The 19,374-nt window shown below is 45.0% G+C and overlaps 1 protein-coding gene across 4 annotated transcripts in view; it reads left to right on the forward strand.

The window, feature by feature from the left end:
- Nucleotides 1–19,374, forward strand: part of SCUBE2 (signal peptide, CUB domain and EGF like domain containing 2) — an 80,456-nt gene that overhangs the window by 50,386 nt on the left and 10,696 nt on the right. For 3 of the 4 annotated variants that reach the window (XM_061147908.1, XM_061147901.1, XM_061147922.1), the window contains 6 exons: nt 6,864–7,034; nt 9,373–9,540; nt 10,272–10,433; nt 13,065–13,262; nt 14,670–14,822; nt 18,947–19,026. In XM_061147908.1, coding sequence (XP_061003891.1) covers nt 6,864–7,034; nt 9,373–9,540; nt 10,272–10,433; nt 13,065–13,262; nt 14,670–14,822; nt 18,947–19,026 — 932 coding nt within the window. The remainder of the gene's footprint in view (nt 1–6,863; nt 7,035–9,372; nt 9,541–10,271; nt 10,434–13,064; nt 13,263–14,669; nt 14,823–18,946; nt 19,027–19,374) is intronic. The other variant, XM_061147916.1, reaches the window with a different exon arrangement.

Consider the following 19,374-nt stretch of genomic DNA (forward strand, 5'->3'; position numbering starts at 1 on the left):
GCTGGTGACTCCCAAACTGCCCTCTACAACTCTAGCTGCTGACCTTATCTGTCCTAGAGGTGCTGAATGTTTTATCACACATGCACACACACACACAGAGTGAAATACTGTTGAATTTATGACTGTTTACTTATTTAAAAATTATATACTTATACTATTGCCTAATATATATATCATTTAGAAAAAAAGAAGAGATACAGATTAAATAAACAAAATTTTAAATAGCTGGCTAGCCTCCGAAGGCACCATGCTGACGACTCAGCAGGGTTAATTGTTAATGGTAGTGGCTGTAAATCATTTTTTTTCAAATAGTCTTTTTGCTCATTGCTAGTATTTTGGCTCACCTCTTGTCAGATCTGATTAAATTGTCACTGTTTCTACCTTGGATATGGTTTGACAAGAGCTGGTACCAGTAGAACAAGCTCTGTCAGTTCTGCACTTCCCTGGGGTTCACCTGCGCCTGCATCACTGGTCCTGCATCATGGGTCCAGGATTTCTACAAGAATTATTGGAAGCTGCTTTCTACTTCGTGATGGTTTGTTTGTTTGAGACCAGATAATATAGTCAGGAAACCTGTTCAATGAGGCATAATTGAAAGTCTTCTCAAGACACGGAAAAGAAGTGAGTCAGTTAGTACCTCCCCACTCGAAGGTCTCTTTCTTGGGGACTTTGTATCTTCACATGCGTGTCTGACTTGTGGAGAGGTGGACTGACTGAGGGGCCAATTTCTCTTCTTTTTTAAACAGAAGAACTTAAAAAAACTATTTTTTTCAGTTTTATTGAGATATAATAGACATACAGCAAAGTATAAGTTTAAAGTGTACAGCATAATGATTTGACTTACATGCATCATGAGATGATTACCACAATGAGTTTAGTGAACATCCATCATATCAAATAGTTATAGCACTGAAGAAATATGAAAAAGAAAGTTTCTCCTTGTGATGAGAACTCTTAGGGTTTACTCTCTTAACATCTATCATGTATAACATACAGCAGTGTCAATTATATTTATCATGTTGTACATTATATTCCTAGTACTTATTTATCTTATAACTGGAAGTTTGTACTTATTGACCACCTTTATCCAATTTCCCCTTCTCCTACCTTGATCTCTTTCTCTGTGAGTTTGTTTGTTTGTTTTTGAACTATAGCTGACCTATAGCACTATGTTAGTTCCTGGTACATGACATAGTGATTCAATATTTCTATATATTTCAAGATGATTACTATGGTAAGTCTGGTTTAGATACTAAACCAATGAACCTTTCTTTATGTCTTATTTTTTAGATAAAATTTAATATGCATAGATGTGAAAATGCTTTGTAAACTGCTGAGGTGTAGTATTCTAGCTTGGAGACCACCAGCATAACGAATGCCTTCTCAATACCAACATTGCATGGCTCCAAAGTTTCTTAAACTCAACATGTCTAAACAAAACCTTTTCTTCTCCTCCCTCACTCCACACCAAAACCCCCTTTACCCTCATCTCTGTAACTGGCTTCCCTGTTTGCTCAGTTGCTCTAGTTTAAAGCCTCAGTTTTCTTGACCTCTCTTGTTCCGTCATGCTCCTTATTGAATCCATTAGCAAATCCTGCCAGATCTGCCTTTTTACCTGAGTCTAACTAGTTTTCTCTTCCTCTCTTTTTACTACTCTGTTCCAAACCACCACCATCTCCTGCCCAGTCTATTGCAATGGGCTCTGAATTGTTCACATTCCCCTTGCTTGCCTTCCATCTCTTCTCCACACAGCAATCAGAAGATCTTTTTAGAAACGTAAGTCAGATCACGTCCCTGCCCCATTCAAAACCTTCAGCACACTTTGAGTAAGGGCTAATTTCCTTACCGAGACCTTCAAGAATCTATGTAATCTGCCCCTTGCTTTTAGAGTTCATTTCCTATCACCCAGCCCCTTTCAGTATGTTCCTGCTGCACTGGCTTTTTTGCTATCAGGCAAGACCATTGCAAGACTGTTTTCCTCATTTCACTCGAATCTCTGCTCGCAGAGGCCTTTCTGGGCTATTCTTCTAAAATAGCATTCATGCAGACCACTACTCTTTGCCTTACTCTATTCCTTGTTTGAATTTTCTTCGTTGCACTTACCTCTCGTTAGCATTCTACTATATATTTATTTGTTTGCTCATTTATTGCCCATATTCTCCACTAGAGCAAGAGCTCCTTTAGGACAGGGCCGTGTCTGTCTTCTCTCCTGTATCTCCAGCTCCTAGAACAGTACTGGTGCTAAGTACTTCATTGAGTAAATGAGTAGATGAATCTTCATAGGAACAACAGATGACATCCCGAGGATAGTCACCAACACTAAGAAAGAAGGGGGCCGGGATAAATCTTTGGGGAAATAGTTACACTGAGGGCAAAAGAGACATCTTAAACGCAGTGAAATCAGTCCCATTAACCAGGCATGAAGAAAATATAGCATACCCTGGGAACTCAACAAGGAAGGCATCAAGTTGGGCTCCTCTCTCCGCCCCAACTATAAGAAAGTTTTCCAATAGGAAACCTGACAACACACCAAAACCTGGACAGACATGACAAGTCAACCTCTGAGCCCAAGAGGGTGCTATCTCCTGTCACTCTGAAACACTCATTTAAAAGTATTCAAATTGGGATCCCTAGGCCACAGCACTGCCTCGGGTGCCATTGCCTCTGAGCCAGGACAAAGCAGCAGCTCCAAGAGACCCTGGGAATTCCTGTGGGCTGCCTGAGGCTCTCCAGAAGGTAGGGCGTGATCCTTAAGAAAACACTCAAATGCTGGGGAGTGACCTCTTTTATTAGGTTCACCATCTTAACCACAGAGAGACCATAGTGTTTGTCCATAGCCTGAAATACTCAAAGGCCGTGGTGTTGAAAAGAGGGCCAGCCTTCAGGTCTCTTTGTCACCATTAATCCTGGTCCCCACTGGTCTCTCCCTTTTGCATCAGAAAAGCTTTCTTTTTTTCTTTTTTTTTGAAGAGGAGGAGAAAACAGCTGTGCGGGATTTGAGAACGGGATTTTAATGGTCACTGAAGACACACAAAAGCTTTGCTGTGATGGTGAAGTGTTCTGGGGGCAATTGACTCCTTTGTCTGGGGCAGCAAAACAAGCTGGCTGCTCAAGGAGAAAAGAGATGCAACTGGACAGGGATGGAGGTCTCTTGAGGCCAGATCTTCAGCACTTTTGCAAAGAGCTGTTTTCAGGCATCTCTTCATGACATTTCAGAATTGCTTTTTAGTGTTTGGCTCATTTTTACCTTGAGAAAGAAACAAATTAATCTGGAAGGTTGTTGGCATGGATTATTTTTGTAGGTCTGTAGGTATTTCTCTCTGGAAGGAAAATAGAAACTGTGAGTGACAAAGATGAGTTTGTTAATGTGGAGCAGGCCTTTCACACTGAGAAAAAAGAACCAGTGCTTTCTTTGGAGGGGGGGGGGGAGTGGGGGATGGACTAAGAGGCATTTCTCAGTTCTTTGCTCACTTGAGAAATTGTAACAGATGTGGGTTATTGTGAGCCTTCACAAAATGTAACCTTGGAAAAAAAAGGTTTTGGGGGGGGGGTGGTCAATAGTTTTAAGGAGGACGGGACATCCATAACAGCAGGAGTCCATTTAGTTACTCTTTGCAGTAGGAACCAGGTCATTTTTGTCCACTCACGGAGGGGGTCTTTTTCTGACAGAGGAACTGTGATGGAACAGACCAAGCTGATCTGACTCCAGGTTATGATTCGTGGGGCTGTTGGAATCATTGTTGTCCATATGGGCACTGTCCCTTTAGGTGAATGGGTGTTACGAAAACAGCCTTTCCCACGATGGAAATGGCTTGGGCTAGAGGAGCCCCAGACAGCCTTGGTTTTATTTACTTCTTCCAGTCTTCGTGACAGTTGATTTGTTACAGTCACGAAGGGGTGAGCTCGCATTTACTGTCTGCTATAGGCTCTGGATGGAGAAGGCATTGGCACCCCACTCCAGTACTCTTGCCTGGAAAATCCCTACCAGGAGGAGCCTGGTAGGCTGCGGTCCACGGGGTCGCTAAGAGTTGGACACGACTGAGCGACTTCACTTTCATGCATTGGAGAAGGAAATGGCAACCCACTCTAGTGTTCTTGCCTGGAGAATCCCAAGGGGATTCTCCCAGGGGGATTACCTGGGGGAACCTGGTGGGCTGCCGTCTATGGGGTCGCACAGAGTTGGACACGACTAAAGTGACTTAGCAGCAGCAGCAGCAGTAGGCACTGGAATAGTCAGGTGGGACCCAGGATAAAAAGCCATGAATTCCTAGTACGTAATTCAGCCCTGCTTTTCATGGGAGATGAACTGAAACAGAGTAATTATGGAAACCATTATCCAGTAGGGCTACATTTAGAGACTAAGTCTGGAATTACAGGCTCTGTGTGCCCCAGTTCAGTGCATCATATCCACTATAATGTCATTTGCCAAGAAAGGAAGAGTTTAGTTCACTTTTAATTTTTTAAAAAATATCATAAAATTAAATAAAAGATATGTGAATATTATTAAAAAAAATCCAAACAATATAAAAAAGTATTAAGATTTAGATTTTAGTGTAGACTTTCTTGACTGATATCTTTTCATTGTAAAAGTAATATTTGAAGTGGCATATTTCAGCTTACTATGATTTTTTTTAAGTCTCGTTTCTGTTTTCTTTAGATTATGGAGTAAATAATGAAAATATTTTTATTACTGGTAATAGAGAAAAAGTACATAAGCAAATTGCACTTGTAGGATAGGATGAAAACCAATATTACCCCTTACACACATTCAAGAGCTATAATAACTAATTTTATCATGTGATATTTTGTTTTCTGATTCTGAGCAGCTTAGGTATAAAAGAAAATGTGTTCATTCTAGTCAAACTCCCCATATGCCCCATAGAGAATCCTTGCAAAGTCTGGAATTGTGATTCAGTTGGCGCTTTTGTTCAATGATCTTTTTCCTCTTTAAACTCAAAGCTCTTGATCTCATTGTAGGTGTATTTCACAGATTAGTTGTGGGACTTTGGCAAAATTATTTAATGTCTCTAAGTCTCTGCTTCTGTGAAATGACGCTAATCATAGCACCTTGCTCCTTTGTGTTTGTTTCTAGGACGAAGTGAGATAATATGTGTAAAGCTTATTGCACGGTTGCCGTGCCCTTCTCCAGGGGATCTTCCCAACCCAAGGATCAAACCCGTGTCTCCTACATCTTGTACATTGGCAGCAGGGTTCTTTACCACTAGTGCCACATGAGAAGCCCTGGTAGATCACAAGTAGTCAACAAATGTTAGCCATCAGAAAGCCTGTTTGATGGTTCTGATGATGTTGTTTAAGTATTATACGAGGGAACCCACTTCAGTGTATTTAGTTTATATTCATATCCTAAAATAAGATACAAGATGTTTGTTGTTTAACAACACCAAAAAATATGATCAGAAGCATAGTTTATTAACTTCCTTGTAGTTGATTCTTTCAGGAGATGTTTACTAGGATTTGCTCTTTGTAATGTATTGCCATTATTACAAATATGAAGCATGTTATTTTGCATAGCTCATCTGTAAGACACTTGAGATCACCCTCCCCATAGCCAACAGTCAGTTCAGTTCAGTTGCTCAGTCATGTCTGACTCTTTGTGACCCCATGGACCCCAGCACTCCAGGCTTCCCCATCCATGACCAACTCCTGGAGTTGCTCAAACTCATGACCTTCGAGTCGGTGATGCCATCCAACCATCTTGTCCTCTGTAATCCCTTTCTCCTGCCTTCAGTCTTTCCCAGCATCAAGGTTTTTTCCAATGAGTCAGTTCTTCACATCAGGTGGCCACAGTATTGGAGTTTCAGCTTCAGCATCAGTCCTTCCAGTGAATATTCAGGACTGATTGCCTTTAGGATTGACTGGTTGGATCTCCTTGCAGTCCAAGGGACTCTCAAGAGTCTTCTCCAACACCACAGTTCAAAAGCATCAATTCTTTGGAACTCAGCTTTCTTTATAGTCCAACTCTCACATCCATACATGACTACTGGAAAAACTGTAGCTTTGACCAGATGGACCTTTGTTGGTAAAGTAATGTCTCTGCTTTTTAATATGCTGTCTAGGTTGGTCATAGCTTTTCTTCCAAGGAACAAGCATCTTTTAATTTTATGGCAGCAGTCACCATCTGCAGTGATTTTGGAGCCCAAGAAAATAAAGTTCCCATAGCCAACAGAGAGTGAGCATTTCAAAACACAGCTTCTGGTTGTATTCTTTGCCTTTCAATGGCTCTTTCAGGATAAAATCCAATCCTTTAGGATAAAATCCAAAGGCCTGACACTCAAGGACTTTTTCAATCTATCTTTCTTCCCCAAAATTTCTTCCTCCTCTTTCCTCCCATTTGTCAGACATGAATCTTTACAAACTTCCCCTTTGCCTATCTGGGGAGCTCATACTCATCCTTCAAGCCGTCTTGAAGATGTGGCCTCTTCTAGGAAGGCTTCCAGAATGCCACCAGCCTGAATTAATAGCACCTTCCTGTCTATTATTCCAATACCAATCCTATGTTCAGTGAATGATTTTCACCTTTATACTCCTGACAATCCCATGAAGTAGGGGATGTCATCAAGTGCTTGTGTTCAAAACTATTGAGGACCACTGTGATCCCTGCCCTCAAGGAGCTCAAGGTCTAGGGAAAGAGGACCTGTAAATGCCCCTAACAGAGGGTGACAGGGATCATGGCAGATGAGTGTGCATAAGGAACCCAGAGATGGCACATGTTCTGTATTGAGGGGAATTGTATAGGAAAATGTGGGGTCAATGCCATCAGTTGACCTTCATCCCCAGCACTCATATCATCCTTCCTTGGGCTCTGTCCTCTCACTGACCAGATCATTTCCCCCTTTGGCTAGTCAGTTGCAGGGCTGGGACATATTATGACGGAGCACAGGAACGCTGTATTTTATGTCCAAATGGAACCTTCCAAAACGAGGAAGGGCAAATTATATGCGAACCATGTCCAAGACCAGGAAGTCCTGGGACCCTGAAGACCCCAGAAGCTTGGAATGTGTCTGAATGTGGAGGTAAGAATCCTGTTTGTCCCTTCTTACTCCTCCAGTCTCTGAAATCATTGTTGAGACAGAAGGCATAAATAACATCATAATGCAGAAAATGTGTACTGCACCATGGAATGAATTCCTACTGGTAGAAACTTTATTGGGGTCATCTTATTTGCTGAATAAATAAATGAAGACCTGATATAATACATTGGCAGAGAAAATGTGTATATGTTGCAATTGCATGTTTCATCATTGTAAATAACCTCTGAGACCTGAGTGATCAACCAGTGTGGAGGGACTATCTGAAAGTGTCAAAAAATGGAGAAAGTAGCTCTGATTATTTCAAGCTTTCATCTCAAAGTCATAGCTTATTGATTTTTTTTTTAATTGGAGGATAATTACTTTACAGTGTTGTGTTGGTTTCTGCCGTACAATAACGTGAATCAGCCATAAGTATACATATATCCCCTCCCCCTTGAACTTCCCTCCCACCTCCCACCCCATCCTACCCCTCTAAGTCATCACAGGGCACCAAGCTGAGCTCCCTGAGTTATATAGCAACTTCCCATGAGCTATTTTACATATGGTAATGTTTATGTTTCAATGCTACACTTTCAATTTGTTGCACTCTCTCCTTGCCCTGCTGATTTTTTTTAAAGTGTCCATCTGGCTATTTTGTTAAAACTCCGTGAAGAGTTTTTAATCATCTTCTGTAAAATATTAGCTCTGGAGCCACACTTACTTGGGTTCTGTGGGCTTTTTTCCTGGTTACTGGGAATGTCTTTATTAAACAGTAGAAGGGCCAGCTGTCCTGACACTCTGTGGGCTCAAATGGATGGTGTGATTTGATCTGGCGATTTTTAGGTGATGTCCAGGGCTGAGTGCACCAGGGCCCCAGCGGCCCTGCCTCTCTTTCTGGTGACCTCTGGAGCCAATTTTAGTTCCCTCCTTAATGACTCCAAACTCAGCTACAGGACCTTTTCTGATTTAAAAATCAGATCCTCAGATTGACTGTGTGACTCCTAGCCTCAACTTTGGCCTGTTATGAAATCCTAGAACCAATGGTAAGATTGATAAGGAGGTACTTTGGGGGCATCTGTTCACACTTGTATGTGATCTCAATAATATACATATTTATAGTAAATAAGAACACTAGTAATAATAATGTATTGAATACTTACCTGTGTCAGGCATCATGAAGGCATTTGTGGATAGTTCAGTGAATTACTCATGTGGTTGTTGTATCACTACAAAAACTTTAAGAGGTTAAAATGACTCATTCACAGTCACACAGCCAAAGAGTAGAGGATTTAGAATCAGAACCCAGGTCTGACAGAATCCAGACTCCTCCCTCAGGTATATTTGTCAAATACTGTTATAGCTATAACTTATGGTTAGAAAGAAAGCTGAAAACTAATAGAGGAGAGAGGATTAGGAATGTAAGAGACAACAGATTTCTTTTTATAGCATCTTGCTAATGACAAGCTAATTCCTAAGTAAATATATGCTTTTAGAAATCCTTTTGTTTATGGCTGTGATTCTTGTCATAAACTAAAATAAATAAATAAGGTGTTTAAGGCTTCCCAGGTGGTGCAGTGGTAACGAATCCACCTTCCAGTGTAGGAGACTCAGGAGACCTGGGTTCCGTCCCTTGTTTGGGAAGATCCCCTGGAGAAGGAAATGGCAACCCACTCCAGTGTTCTTACCTAGAGAATCCCCATGGACAGAGGAGCCTGGCAGGCTACAGTCTATGGGGCTGCAGAGAGTCGGACATGACTGAGCGACTGAGCACACACATACACACACACACACACACACACACACACACACACATGTGTTTAAATAAATGGCTCTGGGTCCCTCTGTTACTGTGGATGGGACTGACTGTATTTAGTAGACTAAATGAGGGAGGCCGGGACACTCCTCCTCAGTGTAAGGAGATGTAACTTAGTAAATAAAATCAGTAAAAACCGGTAGACCCTTCCATAACCAAGAGTCTTTTTATCCCAAGATGTAATCAGCTGGGTGACTGCAGGCAGAGAACCCTCTCTCTGGGGGCTCCAGCACTGCAGTGGCTGCCTGGGTCCAGGTAGTCCTCAGCCAGCAGCATACTCAGGCCTCCTCCATACTTCAGAAGGGCCAACGCTTGTCTCCATCTTTGCCCTGTGGGTAAACATCAGGCACCCACATGCCACTTTGTTGGGGTCAGCTGGAGGGCAGGACAAGGCTTCTGCTTGCTGAGGTGGGAGCCGAGGTCAGCGCGGGCGGACAGGCCTGACCACATCTCTCTGATCTCACTTGCAGAGAGGTGGGGCAGGCGCTCCCCGGGGGCCTTGCTCACCTAGGGTCCTTCTTCCCCCAGGTCTGTGCCAACCTGGTGAATACTCTGCGGATGGCTTCACACCCTGCCAGCCCTGTGCCCGGGGCACATTCCAGCCTGAAGCCGGCCGCACTTCCTGCTTTCCCTGTGGAGGGGGCCTCCCCACCAAACACCCTGGAGCCACTTCCTTTCAGGACTGTGAAACCAGAGGTGAGGACTTGGCAGCTTGCCTTTTCCCCAAGTGGAATTTTCCTTTTGAGGACCAAGGAGTCTAGTACAGCTCCGATCAAGCCCAGCCCGAGGCACCCTGTGTGGAACTCAGTGGCAGAGAGCTTAGATCCCCAGGGTGACTCATTCCTGCAGGATGGGCAGGGAGCACAGGAACTGCCCAGACATGGGCCTCCTCACCCTCCCACCTTGGCCCCTTTGGATGAGGCTGACTGCAGGGAGACCAGGGAGAAGCACGAAGGTTTAGTCCGCAGGCTCCCTCTGCTCCTTCCTTCCAGGCTTCCTCTAGTGCTTCACCCTTTCCTAGAGCTCCCTGCTCCAGAACAGACCCTGCCCCTTCTCTGGAGCCTTACCCACCTCCTGCCAGAGTTCAGCCTGGAGCCTGGGGTCAGTTCTGTGCCCCTCCATGCTCACAAGCTGCTGTGCGTGAAGACAGAGCTGTGAGCATTCATGTCTGATGGCACAGACCCTAAACTCAGAAGATACACCCGTACCTCATTCCCTTTGTAATTTTCTCAGTGTCATGAGTCACAGGTCCCACCCAAGCTGGCTATTTAGAGAATTAAGTGTTGATTAGCCCCAGATTAGTAGTAAAGCAGTACTTCATTTGGGCATAAACATTTCTTTCATGAACTGTGAAATTTCTTGTGTTGCATTTGATAAAAATAGTCTTTTGTTGTTGTTGTTCTCTCCACCCTCCCCCACTCCTGCAGTTCAGTGTTCACCTGGACATTTCTACAACACCACTACTCACCGATGCATTCGTTGCCCAGCAGGAACATACCAGCCAGAATTTGGAAAAAATCATTGTGTTTCCTGCCCAGGAAATACCACGACTGACTTTGATGGCTCCACAAACATAACCCAGTGTAAAAGTAGGTTTCTCTCTAAGGCTTTTCACGGTGGTGCTTAAGAGGGCAAGTGCCTGGGCCTACCTGGGGGTGGGGGATGGCAGGGGTCCTTGGTTCATTCGGGACCATGGAGCCACTCTTAGCCCTGCTCAGGGCTCTGCTGATCAGCGCTGGACCCTTAGGTGCTCACCTGTGTTTATCCAGTCTACTTCTGCAGACAGGCAAGCTGTACTGGCTGTAATTTCCTGCTAAGGGCAAAATGTCAGGTCAGCCCTGTTCAGTAAGCACTGTTTGAGGATCTGTAACGTGTCAGGCACTGCAGGCAGAATAAGTCCTTGGTTTGGCAGCAGCACCAGCTGTGGGATTGCGGAGGAAGGAGCCACTCCCTCTGTCTGGTGCTGTGCTGTGCTTAGTCGCTCAGATGTATCCGGCTTTTTGTGACCTCATAGACTGTAGCCCACCAGGCTCCTCTGTCCATGGGGATTCTCTAGGTAAGAACACTGGAGTGGATTGCCATACTCTCCTGCAGGGGATCTTCCCAACCCAGGGACTGAATTCAGGTCTCCCGCATTACAGTCGGATTCTTTACTGACTAAGCCACCAGGGGAGCCCCTCTCTGTCTGGAGAGATGAGGACAGGCTTCAGGAGGGTAGGAGAAGGTTTTGATGGTGAAAGTTGGCGGAGAGCAGGAGAATGAGCCTCAGGCCCAGGAGAGCAGCTGGGAGGAAGCACAGACTCAGGAGAGTAAAAGGCTTTGTGGGAGGAAACCTCTGGACCTGATCATGGAATGTGCTTGCAGGGAGTCTGAGCAGACCAGAAAGGGAGGCCTTATTGACCAGAAAAGGAAGAAAAAGCACAGCCTAAAAGTTGAGAGTTATGTTTTATTCGGTGCACCAAACTGAGAACTTAAGCCTGGAATGCAGCCTCTCTGATATGGAACTGCTCCAAAGAGGCAAGGGAGGAGCCAGGATACACAGCAGTAAAGAGAGACCAGGTCGTCGGAGCATCAAAAGAATACTGTTAATCAAGGAAAACCAGACATCTCAAGTTCAGGAATTTAACACTTTTCTGTGTATGGGAAGATGCAGGCGTCTGGGCTCACAGATATCATTCCTTTGATATGCACCTCAGCTATCTGGGGCCAGTGCCCTCTGCTTTCTCATCCTGAGTCTCCTCGGGGTGCATCCTTTGGGGTGCCTGCAGTGTCTCATGGCTTGATGGCCGCAACATCCTTTGTTTACTGCTATGGCAGGCAGCATTGCTTCACTGTAGTCTTGACTGCCAGGCTAGAGAGTTTGGTTTGTATTCTGTAGGAATGGAGAGGTAAGTCATTCAACGACTTGTTGTGTGGTTTGTTTGATTGTTGTTTCTAACCACCATGTGAAATTCTCTAGTACAGGCCAAAAGACAATCTTAGCTGATTCAGTGTCATTAAGACTGCAATGGAGGGGAGCAGAGGCATCCCCAAACTGGAAGAGTAGGGGATTGGAGGGGTGAATCATTGGAATTTATGACTGGAAGAGTATCTAGTTTTCTCTCTATCCCAACGAAGTCCTTTTAATAACACCCTCATAAGTGCTGTCGTCTCTTTTTGAACATTGTCCTTAACAGGAAGCTTACTGCTGCTCATGATATCCTAGTCTGTTGGTAGATTAGACTTGGTCAGTTCACAGTGTGAGAAGATAAGAATTTTTCTCCCTACCAAGATGAATCTGTTTCCTTGTCCTCCCATCCCTAGTCCTCAATTGTTTCTTAGTTCCTCAGGCGGCCAGTCAGGCTCAGAGGTATCCAGGGCTCTGCCCTCCCCCTTTTCTCTTCCAGGAACAAAAGCCTATTTATTTATTTTTTTCTGTTAGGAATAATAAATCCAAGTTACAACTTGAAAGGCCAAAGGTAGTCCCTTCAAGATCTTCTTGAACACATTCACCTGATAGTTTTAAACAATAAGCTCCTTAAGGGCAAGAATATTTGTTGGATGAGTGGAGAGATAGTTAGTGAAGATGTGGCTGAGGTGGAGAGTGTGTGTGTGTGTGTGTGTGTGTGCGTGTGCGTGTGCCTGTGCCCACAAGTGTGTATTCTCCTTGTCTTTGGTGCCAGAGGCGAATATGTATCACGCCCCATGCTGACTGATAGCTGAATGGAATTCTCTTCCCCACTTGAAAAGGAAACATGGTCTTGACCAGAGAGAAAAGTGAGAGTATGGCTGTCAAGTCTTCCTCAGAGATGTCTAGGAAAGGGTAGAATACCCTCTGCTGAAGAGTCAGCTCTGTTTTCCCTATTTTGACAGACCTGCCAGTTCTGTACCACCCGTTCCCCCAGCGCTTTGACTTTGTAAACAGAACAATAAAGGATAAAGTTATTCTTTTGTTTCACAAACACCTGCCCCTGCCCTTCAAGTTGAGGAGAAAATGAGGCCCTGGGAACCAGAGGGGTGGGCTCTGTGTGGAAAGTTAATGTACTTGGGCTCCCAGCAGGGGTTGGGGGGTTGGGTGGGTGGGGGCTGGTACAGACTTGTTCCCACAATGGTGTCGTTTTCAGGCCCTGTTCCTCTATGGCAACAGAGATGCAGTGGTTCTCCCTAGCCAAGCGGGTGCTGGCCGTGATGCGATGATGGCTCTGTGGTACTTTCATGACTCGTGGCATTTCCTCTTCCAGACAGAAGATGTGGAGGGGAGCTGGGTGATTTCACCGGATACATCGAATCCCCAAACTACCCAGGCAATTACCCAGCCAACACAGAATGCACCTGGACCATCAATCCACCCCCTAAGCGCCGCATCTTGATTGTGGTCCCTGAGATCTTCCTGCCCATAGAGGACGACTGTGGAGACTACCTGGTGATGCGGAAAACTGGTACGTCTCACTCCTCTGCTCCGCTCCCTTTCTGAGGCCAGCAGGGAAGCCTGATGGCACACTACTTGGCTTTATTATTTAAAAAAAAATTTTTTTATTGATGTAGAGTTGATTTACAAGATCATGTAAGTTTCAGGTGTACAAAACAGTGATTCAGATTCTTTTCCCTTGAAGGTTATTACATAACATTAAGTATAGTTCCCTGTGCTGTACAATATGTTCTTGTTGGTTATGCCTGACTTTAAACGGGAGATGCAGGCCTAGAATGCCACCCTGTATTAGAACAGAGATGAGACATGAGTTTATAGAGTTTGTCAAGAAAACAAAATTTAGACAAAACCACAGGTTGAGACCTCCTGTTGAACCCTAAAGGAAGCAGTCCTGCAGGTCGGTCTCCCCTCTGTGCTCACTGGGAAACCTCTTTGGCAAGGACACAGTGTCAGTGAACCTCAGGGAGGGCTGACTTCAGGACTCCAGACACAGGCCTCACCCTGGGAAACAACTCATGGCTTGGGCACTGACCAACACCAAGGGCCTGGTCCAGCCAGGAGGGACCCACCTCCTATCCTGACGCATGACCCGGTGTCCAGAAAAGGATACTGCCATCAACACAGCTTAGAGGCAGCACAGTGAGGGGGCTCTGCAGCTCGACTTCCTGGGTCAGAAGCCCAACTCCACCTCTTATTAGTTCTATGATCTTGGAATACATTCTGGAACTTTCTGCCTCAGTGTGCTCATCTGTTAAAATGAGGATAACAATAGTTGCTACCTCAGAGGGTTGTCATGAGGAATAAATCAGTTTATATTTGCAAAGCACTGAGAATAATAATGACACACCAGGCCACCACATAGTGTTTGCCATTCTTATTAGTGGTTACAGTGCCTGCAGTCAGGTGTGAGTCTGAATCCTGATTTTTCCACATACTGGCTGTGTGACCCTGTGTGATCTATATACTTAATCTCTCTATAAGTGAGGGAACCACTGCACCAACTTCCTCTTGTTTGGGGGAGGGCAGAGTTAAGTGAGATGAAGTCCATAAAGTGCAGAGCACACGGCCTGGTCCTAGGAAGCATGCAGCCAATGGTGGTGATTATCACTAGGTTACAGCAGGTTGGCTCTAGAATGTGAGGGCCCTAACTCAGCTCCTGCATGACTGCTGCAGCCTGAGCTGCTGCTGTTTGCCAGCCAGGGGCCTTGCAGTGAGCTGTCCCTGGGGCCCACCGTCACCAACTGCATCCACTAGATATCCAGTACTAGATTTCCAGTCCCTTCTGAGGACTCCACTGGTCCTGAAGAACCCTTGCACGTGACTTGTTCTGTGGCGTGAGTATCTGAAAAGATGAGTGTCCATTGTCTGCAGGCTCCGTGGTGACTTGAACCCCATCCCCTCCAACTTCCCTTGGCAGCTTCATCCAATTCTGTGACAACGTATGAAACCTGCCAGACCTATGAACGCCCCATCGCCTTCACCTCCAGATCCAAGAGGCTGTGGATTCAGTTTAAGTCCAATGAGGGGAACAGCGCCAGAGGGTTCCAGGTCCCATACGTGACGTACGATGGTGAGCACTGTGAAGCTCAGGCTGCAACATGTGTAAGGAGCTGCTCTGGTCTGAACAGAACCCACTCTGGGCCAGCTGGTGGAGTGCTGACAAGCACACGTGCTCAGCAAGGCAGGCAGGTTATGGAGACAGGACATTGCTGACTCACAAGTGCCAGTTTCTAGGCAGGCATCTGGGGACACTAACTACAGGCATGAAAAGATGTTTGAGAAAGTAAATAAAAGTGAACATAGCTTGATGGCGTGGAATGTGGGCGTTGGAGTTAGGCAGGTTGGGTATTTTCTCTTTTGTGACTTTCTGATGCTACCAACTCTGGGCTTCATTTTCTTAATATGTAGATGGAGATAGATAATCGTTAGACTTAATGTGAGAGTTCAGTGAGATAATCCATAAAGAACTTGGTTTGGTGCCTGGCACATAGTAAATGCTCAGCAAATATTAACTTATTATGATTGTGGCTTTTCTTATATGGAATCCTGAAAGTGAAAGTGAAAGTGAAGTTGCTCAGTTGTGTCTGACTCTCCACGACCCCATGGACTGCAGCCTACCAGGCTCCTCTGCCCACGGGATTTTCCAGGCAAGAGTACTGGAGTGGGCTGCCATTTCCTTCTCCAATATATGGAATCCTAAGGATGGGGAAAAAGACCTGAGTTCTGGTCTTGTCTCTACCACTAACTTGCTGTTTAACTTTGGGCAAGTTAGATGACCTCTGGTTTTACTTTCTTCTTGTTAAATGAAGGAGTGGCCGATGTGAGCCCTGGGGCCCTATCTAGTTCTGAGACTTGGATGACAAACATTTACTAGGAACACAAAATGAACTAGATTCTGTCCTGGAGGGACTGATAACCTAGTGGGGGAAGAGTCATCTATTCATCATGAACTTATTCATTCATCCATGCAACAAATATTTAATGAGCATCTACTATGCCAGGTATTGAATGAAGTGCTGGAGACAATGTGGTTAGTGACAGTCATAAAATGTATATGGTATCATAGCTGCTACAACAGGGCATGTACGAGGTTCTGTGTGAGGACAGAGAAGGGGTTGCAGTTCACTTTGCATGGGTTTTTGGAGAGAATAAAACAAAGTCTCAAGAGGTTAGAGTCAAAAGAACTTATAAGTTTTCTTGTAAGTGGCAGGAAGAACATTCAGGAAAAGGAGATGACATAGGTGAAATAATGGAGTACTTGGCCTGTTGGGGACTGATGATTTGGCCAGTTGGTAGGGTGCACGGGGCTCAGCAGTGAGAGATGAGAGTAGTAGGAGGCAGACTTAGGCTATGACGAGACGCAAGTGCCAAGCTCAGAAGGGTAGACCTAATCTTATACGGAGCCACTGAAGGTATTCAGGCAGACAAGTACGAAAAGTCGGTGTTTTGGAAAAACAGTATTCTATGGAGTTCCTAAGAACACCTCACAAAGTTTATTTCTAGCATGTGATAAAATCATCATCCTGGTGTCTGAAACATGTCAGACACCAAGACAAGGGATCTCAGCATCAGACTCCTAGGTGGACACACGTGGCTCCCACGTGGCTCTGCCAGGAGATAGAATACCTCCTCTCCCCACAGGCAGCCAGCCCACAACCGCCCCCATCTGGGATGAGGAAGGCACCCAAAAACCACGGAGAAGCCAAAACAAATGTCACCAGAGCTCACACACTTTAGTTCAGGCTGTTCTCAACTCTGTGACACATGAAAACATCTTGCTTTTTTAATTAAAAAAATTCAAATAAAGAGTTGTCACTTGAACTGGAGAAAATTACATATAACTCTGGTTAGGCTCATGAGAATGGATCTGGCATGTCACAACAGAAAATAGTTGAAAAATGCTGCTTTGGCCTTGCAGAAGCCTCTTAGATCCTCACCAGAGCCTATTTAATATTTTTTCTCAACGTATATTTCAGACAAATCTGATATCTGGTTCTAAACCCAGAAGAACAGCAGTTGCATTGAGAAGGGGCAGCCGAGGCTGCTGCAGACTAGCCCACTGGCCCGGAGAAGCTAACGTGTGCCGAACTTAGGAGGACCAGTGCCAAGTGCCCTTGACCCGGCACATTCCTCTCAGCCGCCCAGGCAGTAGATGCAACTGCATCTCTTTCTTGATTTATAGATGAGGCCGCTCTGGCTTAGAGATTTAAGTAAGCGCCCGAGGACACAGGAGGACAAAGTTGTAGGGCTTTGCGGCTCCTGAGTTCTTTCCTACAACACTGGAGTGCTTTTCCATGACAACTGGAGCAAGTGAGGAGACAGTCATTCTTAAAAGCAGAGGAAAGATTAAAAAAAAAAAAAAAAAAACAAAGATGGTGCTTTTGAGGACTTCCCTAATGGTCAAATGGTTAAGGCTCCGTGCTCCCAACCTAGGGCTCCCAGGTTCAATCCCTGATCAGAGAACTAGATACCACATGCTGCAACTCAGACCTGGTGGAGCCAAATAAATAAATAAGAATTTTAAAAAAGACGGTGACCTGGAAGCATTTGGGATAGTGGCAGACAGCTCTCCAGCATAGTGACAGGCATTCCTAATGGTAAACTCCTCATCAGAAGGGGGCTAATTCTCTGAGGTAGAAACTCTGCAGCAGAGGAATTCAAGATTAAAAGAAAAATGTACCCTTGTTCATATTTTATAGATTTTGTATTCACTAAAATTAAAGGATAAGAAGAAAGAGACCAAATGAACAGAGGACCAGAGACTTGTACAAACATGTATTCAATTAGTAATTATGAGTATTATCCCATGAATTTCCATTTCCCATCACTTGACTAGGGGAAACTTTTTTGAGAACTCCTCCCACACAGTTCCAGTGATGTTCTTATGATTTGTTTGGTTTTGTTGCACATGATATGCATACAAAGAGGCACTTTTTTTCTGCCTGGAATTTTAAAGAGATTGTGTCTTGCATATGCTTGATTTGAATTATGACTGTAGAAAATAGGCTAGACTTTGAAATGCTACTGCATCAAGGAGGATGATGACTGAGAATTGAGCTTTCGGATTTAGCGACGTGAAGGTCACTGGGGACCCCAACAAGCCGTTTTGGGGAAGTGGTGGGGGCCACTGTTGACTGGAATGGGTTTGAGAGAGAAAGAAAAGAGTAGAATTGGAGGCAGTGATTGCTGACAATTCTTTTCAAGGAGTTTTGCTACGAAGGGGAGCAAAGACATGGAATGGAAGCTGGAGGAAGAAAGGAGGTCAAGAGAAGGTTTTTAAAAAAGCAAAAAACTAGAGACACAACAGCATGTTTGTTATGCTGATATGAAAGACTAGCAGAGAGAGAAAAGTCATAACATAGGAAAGGAAGGGCAGAATGACAGGAATAACGCCCTTGATTTGGTAAGAGAAGAGGGAGCTGGTGAGCAAATGGAGGGTGGATCCTTGACTGGATGCTCTGAGGTTTCATCCGAGGGAAGAGGAACAGGAGAGGGTGTACAGGTGCTGGTGGGTGACAGGAGGTGGGGGAGAGTCTGTGGGAGTCTCTGATTGGCTTCTTAGTATCAGAGGGGTCATTGTTCTCATGGCAGCTGTGTTACCCACCAGGGTTCTTGGCCTTCCCCAATCATTCCTAGAGGCCAGACAAGAAATTCCGGCAAGGCTTTACTGGAGCCCTGCTGCAGTGGCCAGGGGAGGGAGCACAAACAGTTTCCCTTGATTGCTTGCTCACTGCTCCCTGCTCCCCGAGAGGGTGCAGGCTTGTTCCTTATATGGGTGGGGTAAGGGTAGGGATGTGTCCAGGGGTCAGGCTGGAGGGGTGGCTTAGGTGTTTTGCCCACCCCTTTAGTGGTGGTGTATGCAGGGGGCATGAGCAGTACCCTGCTTTTGCTCCAGGCTCTTCAAAAGTGGCGGTTGGGTTTTTTGGTCTCCTTGTATCTATGGGGTCCAGAGTTTGCCCCAGCTGAATATGCATGCCGTTATTTTTTGTCCCATTCAGTTTCTTTGTATTTTGTTCCAGGAGTGGTGTGTCTAGGTGCAAGCATCGCAGCACTGCTGCACAGGGTCTCAGATCCCAGCCTGTCTCAGTTGCAGAAAGGGCATTTCTCAGAACATTATTTGAACAATTAAAGAAAAGAGTGAGCTTGGAAATAACTAAACCATAGCAATGAAAAATATGTCCTTTTTTCACACAGAGGACTACCAGGAGCTCATTGAAGACATAGTTCGAGATGGCAGGCTTTATGCATCTGAGAACCATCAGGAAATACTTAAGGTGAGTATGTACCTAGGTGGGCATGGCAGTTACCCATGCCACAGAGGAAAGTTTCCTCTCCCACCACATTGCTGCCTTTCAGACACTGAGCCTGCTCTGGGCTGAGGGCAGTTTTGTATCTTCACCACACTTAGTTTCTTTAAAACAACAACAACAACAAGGAATTGTTTTTAGTGTTGTAGAATGTTTGTTGTGTTGTTTAGTCGCTAAGTCGTGTCCGAATCTTTTGCGACCCCATGGACTGTAGCCCACCAGTCTCCTCTGTCCATGGCATTTTCCAGGCAAGAATACTGGACTGGGTTGCCATTTCCTTTTCCAGAGGAGCTTCCCAACCCAGGGATGGAACCC

Source organism: Dama dama, chromosome 1 (assembly GCF_033118175.1).
Source record: "Dama dama isolate Ldn47 chromosome 1, ASM3311817v1, whole genome shotgun sequence".
In the NCBI taxonomy this organism is placed as follows: domain Eukaryota; kingdom Metazoa; phylum Chordata; class Mammalia; order Artiodactyla; family Cervidae; genus Dama; species Dama dama.